Genomic DNA, 15,650 nt, shown 5'->3' on the forward strand with positions numbered 1-15,650 from the left:
TCTTGTACAAAATTAGTGCAAACAGGACAAACAGGTTACAATTCTACAGATGTTGAAGTTGCGGGCAAAGTTACTAGTAGAGTTCATATGAAAGTTTTAAGAACATAGTGCATCAAAAGTACAGTTCGTTGAGTGAATGTTTGAATCCGTACTGTTATATAACATACAATACAATATTGAATATTTTCTCGCCATTTTAAACTTTTTAGAATTTATACACTCGACTATGTTTATTACCTACCTAGTCATAGGTAAATTGTCTAGAATTATATTAGAGGAATAAACTGTAAGTTAACCATATTTATTATAATTATTATTAATACTTTATAAATTTGATAATTCACATCACACATCAAGAAGGCTGTGTGGTTTGTATTTAATGCCGTATATATTGTTATGAAATTAAAAAATATATATGACAGTCAACGTTGACAGTGACAGTGCACAGCACAAACTCAGACTTGATTTTGCAATACGAATCACATTTGTGAAGTTTTGTGTCAAAATCAGTCGAACAGAAGTCACAAATTACACATACAATTTACATCACATAACTTATTTATGTGATTAGTGTACTGCATTAATTTGCATCTATACGAACTATAATTTCGCGTTCACTTGTTAATTATATCACAAAATAATTTGAAGTTGTCGGTGGTCCCCGTTAAGGAAATGAGTGATTCCGCCGGTGATAGTTCAAAACCACGAGTTGCGGTTTTAGGAGGTAACTTATTTAACGTTTTCTCGAGTATGATATATATGAACTTATTTAAGAACTATTTCAAAAGTCGTTTAACTTTAGTAATTTATATTTTTAAACGGTCTTAGTAATGTCTTCAATACTTAGTCATTCGATGTTTTAAGATCGCTGAATTGTTACAGGTTGTGGTTTTATTGGGCGAAACCTCGTAGACTACCTAATAACTGAGGATCTAGTGAGCGGTGTCCGGGTGGTAGATAAGACTCCTCCTCAACTGGCCTTCCTCAATCCTGCTCATACTAAAATATTCGAAGACCCCCGCGTAGAGTACAAGAGCGCCAATCTAATAAATCCTGGTGAGTCATGAACAATAGCAGATCTAATAATAGATATTTCTTATAGTGTCTCTTAAATATTTGCAAACTATACCTGTATTTTTTTATACATATACTGTGTACTAGGGTACCAGGAAAGCATGATAATGTGAAGATTAACTCTAGTCAGGCCATCATGATATATTCACCAACAATTAACCATATGTGTCGGCTGTTTACCAGTGGGCTATTCAGCTGACTTGACTAAATTAATATAAACTGTCATGCAAAAGTAGGAAACCCATATATTGAGGTGGTAGAAGTAAACAAAAAACATCTTAAATATAAATTGAATACAAGGTAATTTCATCAAATTACTTCAATTTATATATATAAGATTTTTTTTGTTTACATTGAATGGCAAACAATCTGATGGATCACCTAATGGTAAGTTATTTCTAAGGTAAGGGGTGTATTGTATAAAAATAATAAAAATACATATAAAAATTTTATAGACAAGTTCTAAACTTCAACTAATGTATAATACTAGCTGTTACTTGCAACTCTGTCTAATATTTTTGAGATAAAAATAGCATCTACTACAGTCCTGATGGTGTAAATCTTTCAGTCCAAATTTAATTAAGATTGGTTCGACCAGTTAGTCATGAAAACATACCAATAGACAGAACCACTTTCAAATGTTTATAAAAATATCTAGCTGACCCCGCCAAAGAGCTTAGAGTAATAAAATTAAAATACTAATATCATTAACATTAATAAAAAATAAGAGTTCATGGTAGAAGACTGAAAATTTAGGATTGTATATATTTTTAAAATAATAATTATATAATATATCTATTTTTGAGCAATAAAAATTAAAGGTTGAATTGACCACCCTTATAATTTAGAAGTATGAAAAATAGTTTAGGTGTTCGAGACTCGGCCGCTATAAACACTGTTACATGAGAATTTAATATGTTAGAAAATATGTATTGTTGTTGTTACATTATTTCCCGGTGAATATTACACATAGTATCCTGGTGTTGGCTCTACTAGCTCACTGATAAGTTATCAAGGCTGCTATGAGTCACTTCCATTTATTCTTAGTTATTATAATGTTATGCACATTCCTATTATTATTTATACATGTAGTTATTGATGTTATTCTTTTGTAGGTCTAGCATATATTAACATATTTTACTTGGTATGTTTCACATGTTAAACATATATGTTGAAAGAGGATTGTAATATATAATTTAATACTGTAGGATTATTTTGCAAGTCTCACCCGCGATGTTTCCACATTTAGAAAATTATTTTAGTGATGTATAGCTCATTTATCTACTGTATAATATCACACTATTCTTAATAGAGCAGAGCTGCAGTGGAAAATGTAGCAAAAACTATAATATAGCACTAGTATATTTATATGTGTATACACTAGCTGTGCCCACAGTTCCACCCACATGAAATTTATAGCCTATATGTTATTCTGCTATGTAAGCTATATTACTGTAAAGTTTCATCAAATATCCTCAGTAGTTTTTGCCTGTAAAGTAACAAACATCCAGCCATACTCACAAACATTTGCATTTATAATATTAATAAGATATGTATCATCATGGTAAACTAAGATTTATTGACACATATTTTATGTTGTTAAAGGTATTTCGTTGGATGTCTAAAATAAAAATAATACTTGAATAATACTAAATAATAAAAGTAATAAATTAAAAATATGTACTCGAAAGGAAACTTTACAAAGTTATAAAAGAATATTAATTTCTTTTTAATTCTTTAACAAATTGTTACAAGTTCATATACCATATGGTATATGAACTTTAACAATTTATATTCAACAAATTATTGTCAAGAAGGGTTAACTTCTAGAAGATTTTAAACAGTTTTTTATCTAAACTATTTTATACCTTCCTAACTAGATTCCTAACATCTACTTTTTCTAGATAAATTATTATATATACATAACCTATCACCGTATGCCTCATATCATTTCAGTTATTTATACAAAAAAAAACTAGCTAGCCACTCTGGCTTCGCGCGAGTATACATATAAACGTTCCTCTTGAATCACTCTATCTATTGCTAAAAACTGCATTAAAATCCGTCGCATAGTTTCAATGATCTAAGCGAACAGACAACGGTATCGACTTTATTTTAAACTATGAAATGAAGCGGCCCAGAATGAAATTGCATTTGTCTATTGTTGAAATGTCGATACACTCTATGACTACACGTAGCCAAGTGTCTTATATGAATTTCTTATTACACACTCATGAGGCGTTCACCGACTATTGTGTTGGCTGCATAATATGCAATATGCATACAAATCAGTTAGACCTTGATATGCACATTTTTGACGGCATTTAATAAAGTGCCTCTAATTAACTACATTAAAGTGTTTGTACTGCTCCAATAAATCTTAACTCCAGCGCTAATTAGTCTTTACCTATTAGCATTTTGGCATACCACATTTTTTTCAGACAGGATTTTGCCTGCAGCCACAAAAAAAAACTACACATAATAATAATAATCACCATCTTTGTTTGTAAATATATATTAAAACTAGCTGTGCCGGCAAACGTTGTTTTGCCTTAAAATAAAAAAAAATTAATGGTGGACTACCCCTAATATTTAGGGGGATGAAAAATAGATGTTGGCCGATTCTCAGACCTACTCAATACGCTCAGAAAATTTCATGAGAATCGGTCAAGCCGTTTCGGAGGAGTTAACGAAAACTGTGACACGAGAATTTTATATATAAGAAGATATATATTATAAACTATAAGTACATCACCTGGTATATAAACTTAAGAATGTTATAAAGGCGAATGCGCGATGTTGGTTACTCTTTCACGCAAAAACTACTGAACGGATTTTGATAAAACTTTACAGTAATTTAGATTATACATAAGAATAATATATCCTTACTATATAATATTATAATTGTGAAAATAGGGATGTTTGTTACTCTTTCACGCAAAAACTACTGAACCGATCATCATGAAATTTTGTACACATGTTCTTGAAGATATTAGAATTAACATAGGATACTTTTTATTGAAAACAAACAAATATTTTCTATTTAATGGATTCAATGCGAGCGAAGCCGCGGTTAAAAGTTAGTAGGCTATAATTTGAAAAAATATAATGCCAATTGAGTAAAGTGTGATGCAGACAAACTTGCGCGGGTGAGCTAGTTATAAAAATAAATTACTTACTAACGTGAGCTTAATAGCAACGTTGTAATGTTACACAGCATCATGCGCCGCTGCCCTGGACCCTGGCAATGGAGAACCGTGGGCTCTGGTAGTGAACTGCGCGGGGGAGACCAGGGTGGGCCAGTCGGAGGCAGTATACTCCGAGGGTATCTATACCCTGAGCTGCAATGTGGCTAAAGAGTGCGCTAAACAGAAGGTTGCCAGGCTTGTTGAAATATCCAGCGGTTTTATGAGCAGTAAAGACAAGGTATGCATACATTTTTACATTTCTCTCATTTTCTAGTGTTATATTGACAACTTCTGTGGTCTAGAGGTCTAGTAATCCACAGATTGCACTTCTCCACTCGTTTTCTACTCTTATATTGACAGGCTGTTAGGTCTAACAGTTTAATACTGGGTTCGATTACTCGTATAGTCTTATTTGTGGTCGGCGCGGAACCACTCGAATATCATTATGGTACATGTTGATGCGGCTCGAATCCTCAGAAGATAGGTGATGTTGGCTTCAGCAGATTACGGGTTGTAGAAAGTGATAGACTTTGCTTACTATCTTAAATTTAATTGGTAAATACTATTATAAATTACAAATTAGGATGAGTGAACAAATTGTACTTTAGATCGATTGGTTGATATTTTAAGTCTGTTACGTTACGTAGCGAATTTAAACTGGATGGGTGTGCGCTTCAATCAGAACGCTCCTTTTGTGTTGCGTTTTGTTGCTGCTTGTACGCGACACATTATTAGAAAGAAAACATTGGGGCCAAAATGCCTATTAATAATAAATACTAAAATAGGCACACAATAATTACACGCACTGCACTTACTTGGTTTCGGCCCATAAATGTTGTATACATCATAAAACGTAAAAAAACCAGTAACAGCTGAGTTAATAAGACTATAATAATAATAACCCTCGAAATTAACACAGTGTAATCTAGTCTCACGGTAAGCAGAGCTTGTGTTATGAGTACTAGACAACTAAACTGATATAAATACTATTTTTTAAATACATACATAATATACATGGAAAACATCCAGACCTATACAAATAATCATACTCAAGAATACAAATGTTTACACCGTGCGAGGAATCGAGTCCACGACCATCGGAAGTAAAACGGTGTGCTGTCTAAACTGCTAAACCACCAATTCGGTCAACTAACAATACACTTCCCCGTCTAAATCTGTGTATCCCAATTAGTGGCACGCGTACCCCTGGGGGTACGTGAAGTTACATCAAGGGTTACGTGCGGCTATCAGTGAAAACAAGAACAATTTCCAAAATATTATTTTAAAACGAACATCATCCATTATAGGCGAAAAGGATGTTGCCACAAAGAAAGCGGCAGATTTGTTAAAAAAAAAACATCATCGTAAAAGCACGGAGCACCGTGCACTCACCATGCGCTATCCCGCGCTTGCCACATCTCGTCATTCGGTTGCCCGCGCCACTCGTCACCCGTTCCCGCTTTATTTTGACGCAGGCGTTTGAGCGTGAAGAAGTAACAAACATACACACACACTCACAAACTTTCGCTTTTATAATATTAGTGTGGTTGCTACAATTTTGCTGCGTACCACTTCAAAAAAGACCTCAAACCTTGCGTACCCCTTACGCAAGGTTTGAGGTCTTTTTTGAAGTGGTACGCAGCAAAAACTAATTGGGAACCACTGGTCTAAATCATGCATGCTTAAAAATTGTTTTACTTAAAGGGGACGTCTGTTTCAGCCACACAAGGAGAGTGATCCAACCAACCCTTGGACAGTAGAAGCCGTAATGAAAGCAAAGGTGGAACAAGAGCTGAAGAACATGGAACCAGAATTAAATTACACAATACTAAGACCGGCGATCGTGTACGGTATTGGCGATAGGAGGAGTCTAAGTAAGTTATCGTTATCACTACCCTTTGTCGTCCCACTGTTGGGCAGTGATGTGATGTTACGGATTGATTTCAGAATAGAATAGAAAATCATTTATTCATTCATTCATAATTTAAGAGCTACGCTCTTGTCGGTGGAGCTCTTGCCACTTTCCGCGATCTTCCATCATGCTCTTTAATTCTTGATACGACACGACTCCCATTTTGTACTTATTTGACAAGGATTTCGCATGATGACGACCGGTTCAGCCTTGCTTCTGCCCCTGCCGGACTCGGACCGCCACGGCATATTACATCGTGGAAGCCCGTTGTCAAGAACGTTACTATATTCTTTTTCCATTTCATTCGTGCTCCATCATTTATTCAAATAAACTTAATTTAAGCACTTTTGAATAGTCATAACAATTTGTTTTTTATCTACCACTCGTTCGGAAAGCTGTCTCATCACAAGAAGAACGAGCAAGAAACTTTTGTGTTGCTCTTTTAAATAATCCTTGTAAGTTTACATTTACAAGTCGAAACGTGTGAATATAAACTACCAACAAGCACTAATTTTTTGGGTCAAATATAAATATGCAATAAGATTAAATCAGTCGTAGTGATAAGAGCAGACCAGTCCCTACAAGCAGCACTCGTTCACGAGTATGACGGATGAGCCAGCCATCACTGCGCTCGACCATATTTTAGGGAGCCCAATGACCCGGCCCACCACGCCGCCACATGTCTGGACATTTTAGTGAGCATGACTACTCATTCCACACGACCACGTCACAGCTACAAAAATGACTATATGGTAGTTGCAGTATTTCATACTTTACATAAGGACTTTACATAAGGATGCATGCGGCAATCAATACAAAAGCCGCTACGCTATCATATATCAAGAAAGCAATACGAAAATTAAAATTATAACGTTGTCCGCAAATAAACTTATTCTTGCTATATAGGAATAAGTTTATTTGCGGATAATGCGTTTAATCAGATATAGGAATGACCATTATACGGATACGGATGCCGATATGAAATTATTTCGGATTATCCGTTAGTTTCGGATAATTTTACGATATTACTTTTTTAGGGGATTTCAAAACTAAAATATAATGGTTATATATCGTGTTTCTATTAGGCGCCGCCCCTATCCGATATTATCCGAAACTTTTATTTCGGATTCCGTTACGGTTATATTTTTTATATCGGATGTCAGATAGTTTCGGTTACGGTTACAGAGCTGCTTAACATCCCTGCTGTTGGGCACGAATATCCTTATGAGTGGTCTAGCTGTTCATTACACCGCCTTGCCATGGTCGCGAAGTAATGCACCACTGCGGTTCGATCCTCACTTAATCAATTTTTACCGACGGTTCCAATGTCCCGGCAGACATTGTTTTGCCATATAAATTTAAGTACTAATATCGCTATTAAAAAATAGGGATTAGTGATAAAAGGATTTTGTTCGAAAAATAAAATGTTGGGGGTGGATAACCCTTATCACTTAGGGGTATGAAAAATAGATATTAGCCGATTCTCAGACCTACTGAATATGCATATAAAATTTCATAATCGGTCAAGCCGTTTCGGAGGAGTATGGTAAGTGACATTGTGTCATGAGAATTTTATATATGAGATTTGCAGGCAGGGAGCAAGCCATAATCACTGTCAATGACTAATATTTGTTATATTAGCCTAACTGATACTAGCTTGTAAGCATTCCTCTCGTTTGTATGTCCAGCCCCGCGGCTACTATACGGCGCCATCTACAAGCACCTGGGGGAAACGATGAAGCTGCTGTGGACGGCAGACCTGCGGCTGAACACCGTGCACGTGCGGGACGTGTGCGCGGCCGCCTGGACCCTCGGGCGACGGGCTGATGCTGCGGGGCGCGTCTACAATGTCGTCGACACCGCCGACAGCACGCAGGGCAGCCTCGCGGATATTGTCGCTGACATATTCAAGATTAATCACGACTATTATGGAACAGCCATATCGACTCTCGCGAAGGTATAGTTTACAAGTAGATGTTAATAATGTAATATGTTAATAATAATCTTTTCTATATATAATAATAATAATAAACTTAGGCAAACCACAGCGCCATCTAGTCCCAAGCTAAGCAGAGTTTGTGTTATAGGTACTACATAATATGCATAGAAAACACCCAGACCGACACAAACAACCACACTCATGAATATAAATGTTACTGCTGTGCAAGGAATCGCACCCGCGACTGTCGGAAGTAAAGCGGTGAGCCAAATCGCTAGGTCATCGCGGCCGTCGATCTTTTCTATGGCGGTTTTCTACAATGTCGTCATTAACAAATAACACAAGCTCTACTTACCTCGAGGCACCGTTCAAGTATTACGTAGCAGATTTAGTACAATTATATTTAGATTTAGTATAATTACGACAGCCTCGGTGGTCTAGTGGTTTAGCACACCGCTTTACTATCCGATGGTCGTGGGTTCGATTCCTCGCACGGTACAAACATTTGTATTCATTAGTATGTCTGTTTGTATCGGTCTGGGTGTTTTCTATGTATAATATGTATTTATTTACAAAAAAAAATGTATCCATGTATTTATATCAGTTGTCTAGTACCCATAACACAAGCTCTGCTTAGCTTGGGACTAGATGGCGCTGTGTGAATTGTCCTGAAATATTTTTATTATTATTATTAATTATTTACCTCCGTATATTTATACAACATACATATGTAGTAGTAGGACCAGTAGAGGAAATAAATAAGCAAGAATATGCCAATATCTACAGACGGACATAGCGGGCGTGGCCGAGGACGCGAACGACAAGCACCTGACAGCGTGGGCGGACATCTGCCGGCGGTACGGGCTGCAGCACTCCCCGCTGGAGCCCAGCGCCGCGCCCGACTCGCTCTCCAACAGACACCTCAGTCTCGACGGCTCGCGCCTGCATGCCATACTACCGCCAACAGTTGCCGCGCCCACCAGAGACCTCCTCACGCAGGTACACACAATTCGTTAAAAAATAATAGGACCCCGCTCCCACCAGGGATCTCCTCACGTAGATACACAATACATTAGAAAAAAATAGGACCTCGCGGCCACCAGGGAACTCCTCCTGCAGGTACACATAACACGTTAAAAAAAAATAAGATCTCGCGACCGCCAGGACACCTTCACGTAGGTACACCATACAATAGAATAGAAAAGAATATGACCTATATATATGTATGTTTATATTTTATTATCTTATATATATAATTCTCGTGTCACAATTTTCGTTCCCATACTCCGAAACGGCTTGACCGATTCTCATGAAATTTTGTGAGCGTATTGAGTAGGTCTGAGAATCGGCCAACATCTGTTTTTCATCCCCCTAAATGTTAAGGGTAGTCCTCTCCTAATTTTTTTATTTTTATTTTAAGGCAAATCAACGTTTGCCGGGACAGCTAGTATATATTAATAGGTATATTTATGTACAAATATATATTTATGTTCATTACGTGCACCACCGACCCTTTTCTTATCGGCATTTCACTTTCTCTACCAAGAGGTAGTCTGGAAGAGCTTGCTTAATCTATCAATCTTCTGTCCCCAAGTATCGTTTAGAAAAAGTCAATAGGTCTTTTATGGGAATAGGTATAAAAATTTACAATAAGAAACCAAAGGATATATTGGAATTACCCTTAAATAAATTCAAAACATCTGTTAAATCATATTCACTGAGCAAGGCCTATTACTTACTAAACGATTCCTTGAATGACGAGTGTACATGGCAATAGTTTTCATGTTCGGGATTTTCATTTAATGTGACATAGACACCTATATAAATACTTATGTATTGTAAATAAACTGGCTTTTAAAAAAAAGTAATTCAATTGAGTTTCTTGTCAGTTCTTCTCAATTGGATCTATATACCGAACTGGACGGTAGGGAAAAAAATTATAATGTAAAAACTTGACGTTCATAAGCGGCTAAAATGTCCTACATGAATAAATGATTTTTTAATTTGAATATCATTTTATGTGTTTGTCTTTTGCCATTTTATTGTGTGTCTTTGTCTGGTGCAATAAAGAGTATAAATAAAATGACCCCGCACCCGCCAGGGAACTCCTCACACTACACAATAGCTACCTTTACACGACACGTGCTTTCACATATGATCAAGACCGCAAAAATGAGTAAAATTATGTAATACTAAACAAACCCGCCGCAATTTCGTCTGCAGCACCCTTAACATTTACCATTATATTTCGCCCAATTTACGTAATATTTTCTTAAAGCCTATGTATTATTCCGATGGATAACCTATATTACTGTAAAGTTTCATCAAAAACCGTTCAGTAGTTTTTGAAAGAGTAACAAACATCCATCCATCCACACTCACAAAAATCAATACACATACATACAGTAAAAATGTTATTGATTGCTGTCTGTAAAGATATAAAAGAAGCTGTGCCCGCGGTTTCACACGTATGAAATTTATAGCCATGTGTTATTCTGATGTATAAGCTGTTTTACTGTAAAGTTTCATCAAAATCCGTTCAGTAGTTTTTGCTTAAAAGAGTAACGAACATCCATCCATTCGTCTATACTCACAATCTTTCGTGTTTATAATATTAGTATCATAAAATAATTTGGGGACTTTATCAACATAATAAAACCCAAAACAAGAATTGTTGGGATTTTTGTCCGTTTATTCGTGCTAATCTCAGAAACGGCTTACCCGATTTAGGTGCGGTTTTCCCTAATGTAATGTAAACATCGCATAATATTTAATATTTGTTTAATCGCGAAACGAAATCGCGTGTTCAATATAATTATAAAAATAAATACTTAATAATTGAAAGTTTGCAATTTCAAATTAACAGCTTTTGTAATGCAATGTAATAATATCTAACGCATGCAAAAATTATATACAGTATATATATAAAAGAATAATTTATAATTTTTTATCTTTCTATATTTTTGTTCTTATTAATCTCTGAAACGACTGGACGGGTTTTAACGGGAGATTCACTCGCCGATAGCCTATGTTATAGTAACTTATCCTACTTTTATATTAGACATTTTGTATAATTTCTAAATTCTCTTCTATTTTATAATCTTAATAATCTGGATAAAAATTTCTTTCTATACGAACGAAGTCGCGGGTAATAAGTCTAGTCATTTATAAACATATAATTATCTACTTTCTTAGTCTTATTATTTACGCATAGTATGTCAATTTCTCGAATATCTCATTTGATTTTCTTGGCATATTGAACAAGGCCTTTAAAATATTTAGGCTTTGAAAAACTTCAATTCAAATTGTCCATCACGGTTTAAAATAAAATTTAAATATTTCACGGGCTTGGTAGTCTAGTGGTTTAGCACGCCGCTTTACTTCTAATAGTTGCGGATTCGACTCCTCGCACGGTGCAAACATTTGTATTCACGAATAAAATTGTTTGTATCGGTCTGGGTGTATTCTAGGTATGATATGTATATATTTACAAAATAAAAAATATCAGTCATCTAGTACCCATAACACAATCTTTGCTTACCATGGGACTAGATGGCGCTGTGTTAATTGTCCAGGGTTATTTATTTATTACATTGTTTCAGGTCCTTGAGGATTACGCATCTATGAACCTATTTCCGAGAGAGCTTCTGCTATGACCGACTCAATAAATATACTGAGACAATATGATGCAACGTAATTTGGACCGCTTCAGTACAGTATGAATTATAAGTCAATTTAAAAACATTCCATGTCTAATGTATTTCATACATTTTAAAGACATTTTGAGTGTATCTAGTTAGGGGCCGTCCATTCCATCCATTTTGTCCATCCCGTATTTTTTTTCGGACTATAATGCTGTTGGCCGCAGCTGGCTTTTACAGCTTCACCGCGCGATAGGGGGTGAGTGCAGATGGCAATTTAAACCCGCGGAAGGACTTATGAAGCGGCTGAAGGCCAACTCTCGCGAGACGGATGCGACTTTAGTCTGAGGACACCGCTAGGGGTTCAAACCTCGGCTCAGGCCGTTATAATTTCGATCTGCAGTTGAATTGGATGGGGGATCGATCGCAGGGGCTCATCCATTCCGTCCGGCTCAAAAAGAGGGAAGGGGTTCGATAAAAATCACGAAATATCACAAGCGGGTGAGGGAGTGTAGTAATATATCTCGTGTATTTATTTTTTAATTAATCGCGTTTTTTATAAACTGAACAACCAACCAAATAAAGTAAATAAAAGTAACATTAACTTTTATTTAAACTTTATTGACCAATGAATTATTATACAAAAGGCGGAATTAATGCCATAGGCATACACTGGAGAGGATTTTTTATGGATGATAATGAAATGGTACACCCACTTGCTCTAACGGTTTACGCTGCTGGGGCACTAGTGGATGATGATAAGATGAGTATATGAGGTCAGGTCAGATAGCCCATCCTGATAAAATCACTAGGAATCTATCGCGATGATTTCCAGAGAGCCGCGTGGAAGTCAGCCTGACTTCGTGCATTGCTAACAATCTGGTCATCAGTCCACATTATTACCTCCCTATTCCCCGGAGTAGAGATTAAAATTGCTAAATAGGCATCACTTTATGAATGGACGGCTCCTTATACATATAAGTTTCATTTTAACTGCTGCTTAAGTGCGGACAATAATGATATTCGAATTGTAACTTAGTTAAAATAAGGATGGAGTCATTATTTATTAAGTCTTAATACATAGGCGACCATTACACGATCAATTACTATTGCAGTTTCATAAACAGTGTTCTTATTCTTCTCTTAATGACCTTGTACATCTGTACGATTAATTTTTAAATCCAAGTTTGAGAGAACAGAGTGACCACCAGTATGCTATTGCAATTTTGTCAAAAGAAAATACTGTTATCCGTGGCCGTAACCCGAACAGACCAATCTCCACAAGTATTAAGTTAAAAGATATATTGGTAGATAATAGTGATTTTCAGAAAACACTTTTTTTTTTATTGGGGTGTTTGGACTATTGTCAGATGCTTAGACCTGCACTGCGACCTGTATAGATCTATAGTGCTCGTCCTTATTCAAAGTTCGCTACCCAGACCCGTTAGGGATAAGAACTGAAGCATATTCTTAGGCGCGATGGTTTTTATCTCCGCACGATATAGTACACTGTCCAAAGGAGATGATAACACTGTTTATGACTGAGTACAATATTTCACACCATCGTCTAATGGGTGCCATAAACAATATTTAGTCATTATGAACTACACGTGTCTGATTTAACCATTTTTTTTGTGCGTCTTAGAAACAAAATTAAATATTATTAAACGTTGAATATTCTCGTTCAATTTATAATTATTGATGTGATTGCAACGAAATTGTAGTGTTTATTTTACACGTATTGGTAATATTTGCTGTGATAATTACACCATGTGTGATGAATAAAGGGGATACAATAAATGTTCCGCAATTTTACGATCAAATATTTTTCTATGGACTTGTAAATTAGTGTTTGTGAGACCTTTTCGGCAAACAATAAAATTATATTTATAAGATGTAAGAAGACTGTGAATACCAAAAAGCAATACTAGATTTTTGCTTTTATTTTTTTACTAAATTTTCTAATTTTTCCAATACTTTTGTTTTTGGATTTTGATCGTATTTTTTAATTCCATCCAATCTTCTTTTATTTTATAACGGTTTTCTTATATGAAATTTTGAATTACTTTTATTAAAGTGTACTTAATTTGTCTAATTTTACAATTATATATCACGTGGCGAAATTCTAAGTGAAATACGCTTTTTATGCTTATTTGTATATTAAACATCTGCTTCCATTCGTCTAAGAATGCTTTGAAATTGCGAAACTAAGTTTCATACTAATAATTGTAATAATGCTTAGAATATAATATAATTATATAAACTGCATTAGTGTAAGTAATATGAATGATGAATCGTAGTTTTAAAAGGGCTGAACATCAATTAGGGAGCATAATAGGTGTTATATATAATGTTACTTATTTATTATATGAAAATCCTATATTTCTACAGAGTTTGTTATAAAGGATTTACAATGCCTAAAGTCACTGGCTCCATCATTCCATAGAACGGATTTTTGTTGCTACAATCTTGCTATAGATGGCGCTGGCTCACCACTCAATTCCAACTAACTTTTCTTACTACAAACATGATATAGATGACGTCATTGGTATCTATTGAATTATTGAATATTGTGCAAACGTGCAAAACACAAAACTATGTTATCAAATACATATTTATTATTGAAAAATAACCAATAACAAGAACCAATAATAATAAAAACAATAAAATGTTAAAATCAAATAATGGGCCTATTCAAAATATTTTCATAATTATATTTTATATTATACTAAGTTTGGTAGTTACGCAATGACCGTCTCAACATAGAACAGTATGTCGGTTTAAAAATGCTTAAAATTTCAATTTTTACTTATAGGGGAAATATGTTTAATTTTCTAGAATACTTTGTGTCTTTCACGAGTGAATAGACACAATTTGAGCTTGCGTGTAACAGCTTAGACAGCAACATCACTTAACATCAGGACAAGCATACCAACCCACCCAAATTTTCTATTAAAAAAACACTCGCTGGCTTTGAGTATTTTTTATTTATTGGGAGGTTTGTGCTATTGTCAGGTGCTTGGATATGTAGCAGTGCGACCTACATAGATATATTGTGCTCGCCCTTTTTCAGAGTTCGCTACCTAAACCTGTTAGGGACAAGAATCGAAGGATATTCTTAGGAGCGATGGTTTTATCTCCTCAGGATAGACTATATACTTTCCAAAGGAGATATTTCGTTTATGCATGAGTCAGTTACAACCACATAGGATGTGTAGTCGCGCTTCTTCTTCAGCTTGGCAAAATCTGCAGTTTTTGTTATGCAAAAGTTTGTGTCTCTTTGTTTGAATTTGCAGTGCCCAGTGTGAGCCCTAGTGGTGATGCAATGTTGTTTTTACGCAATAGCAAGAGCCAGATACTCCAATAGACTATTGGAGTACATGGCTATGGGTATACTTTAGTACACTTTATAAGTAACTCTGTACGATCTAGATAATAGTTTTTATGATATCGTGAAGTATATACAGTAAATAAAATTTGCCTATTATATTACCCTGAAGTAGTGTGAATTATGAAATTAGATTGCCTGATTCCTAATAACAATTGCTTAATTATAGACAGCCCTTATAAATGACATGATTTTTATGTTACCGATGGATATTGTAAGTCTGTATTGTAATGAATTTATGCTCAATATTATAAAGTGTAAAAAAAAATGTCATTCAAGTTTTGTTTATTGTAAGAACAGTATCCATTGAGAAATATGTTTATGCTTTGATAATGTATAGAATCAATATATACAGTGACTCCGCATACACAGCATGTGTATATTTTAATAAAACATTTATTTGAAATTGTTTTTTTTTTCTTTTTGTACTCAAATTTTCTATACAAATACTTAGTCTGTAATTTCAATTTTAACAGCGTAAATGCATATTAAAGTATATATTACAAAA

The 15,650-nt window shown here is 35.1% G+C and overlaps 1 protein-coding gene across 1 annotated transcript; it reads left to right on the forward strand.

Moving 5' to 3' along the window:
- Positions 1-488: 488 nt before the first annotated feature.
- On the forward strand, positions 489-12,362 carry LOC131848699 (uncharacterized). Its single transcript, XM_059198633.1, has 7 exons — positions 489-724; positions 883-1,056; positions 4,292-4,500; positions 5,983-6,136; positions 7,863-8,131; positions 8,900-9,112; positions 11,716-12,362. The coding sequence occupies exons 1-7, from the start codon at positions 673-675 to the stop codon at positions 11,767-11,769; spliced, it is 1,125 nt and encodes a 374-aa protein (XP_059054616.1). The 5' UTR covers positions 489-672; the 3' UTR covers positions 11,770-12,362.
- The last annotated feature ends 3,288 nt before the right edge of the window (positions 12,363-15,650 follow it).

Source organism: Achroia grisella, unplaced genomic scaffold (genome assembly GCF_030625045.1).
Source record: "Achroia grisella isolate CSIRO2021 unplaced genomic scaffold, CSIRO_AGI_Agris_v1 utg567, whole genome shotgun sequence".
Taxonomy (NCBI): Eukaryota; Metazoa; Arthropoda; class Insecta; order Lepidoptera; family Pyralidae; genus Achroia; species Achroia grisella.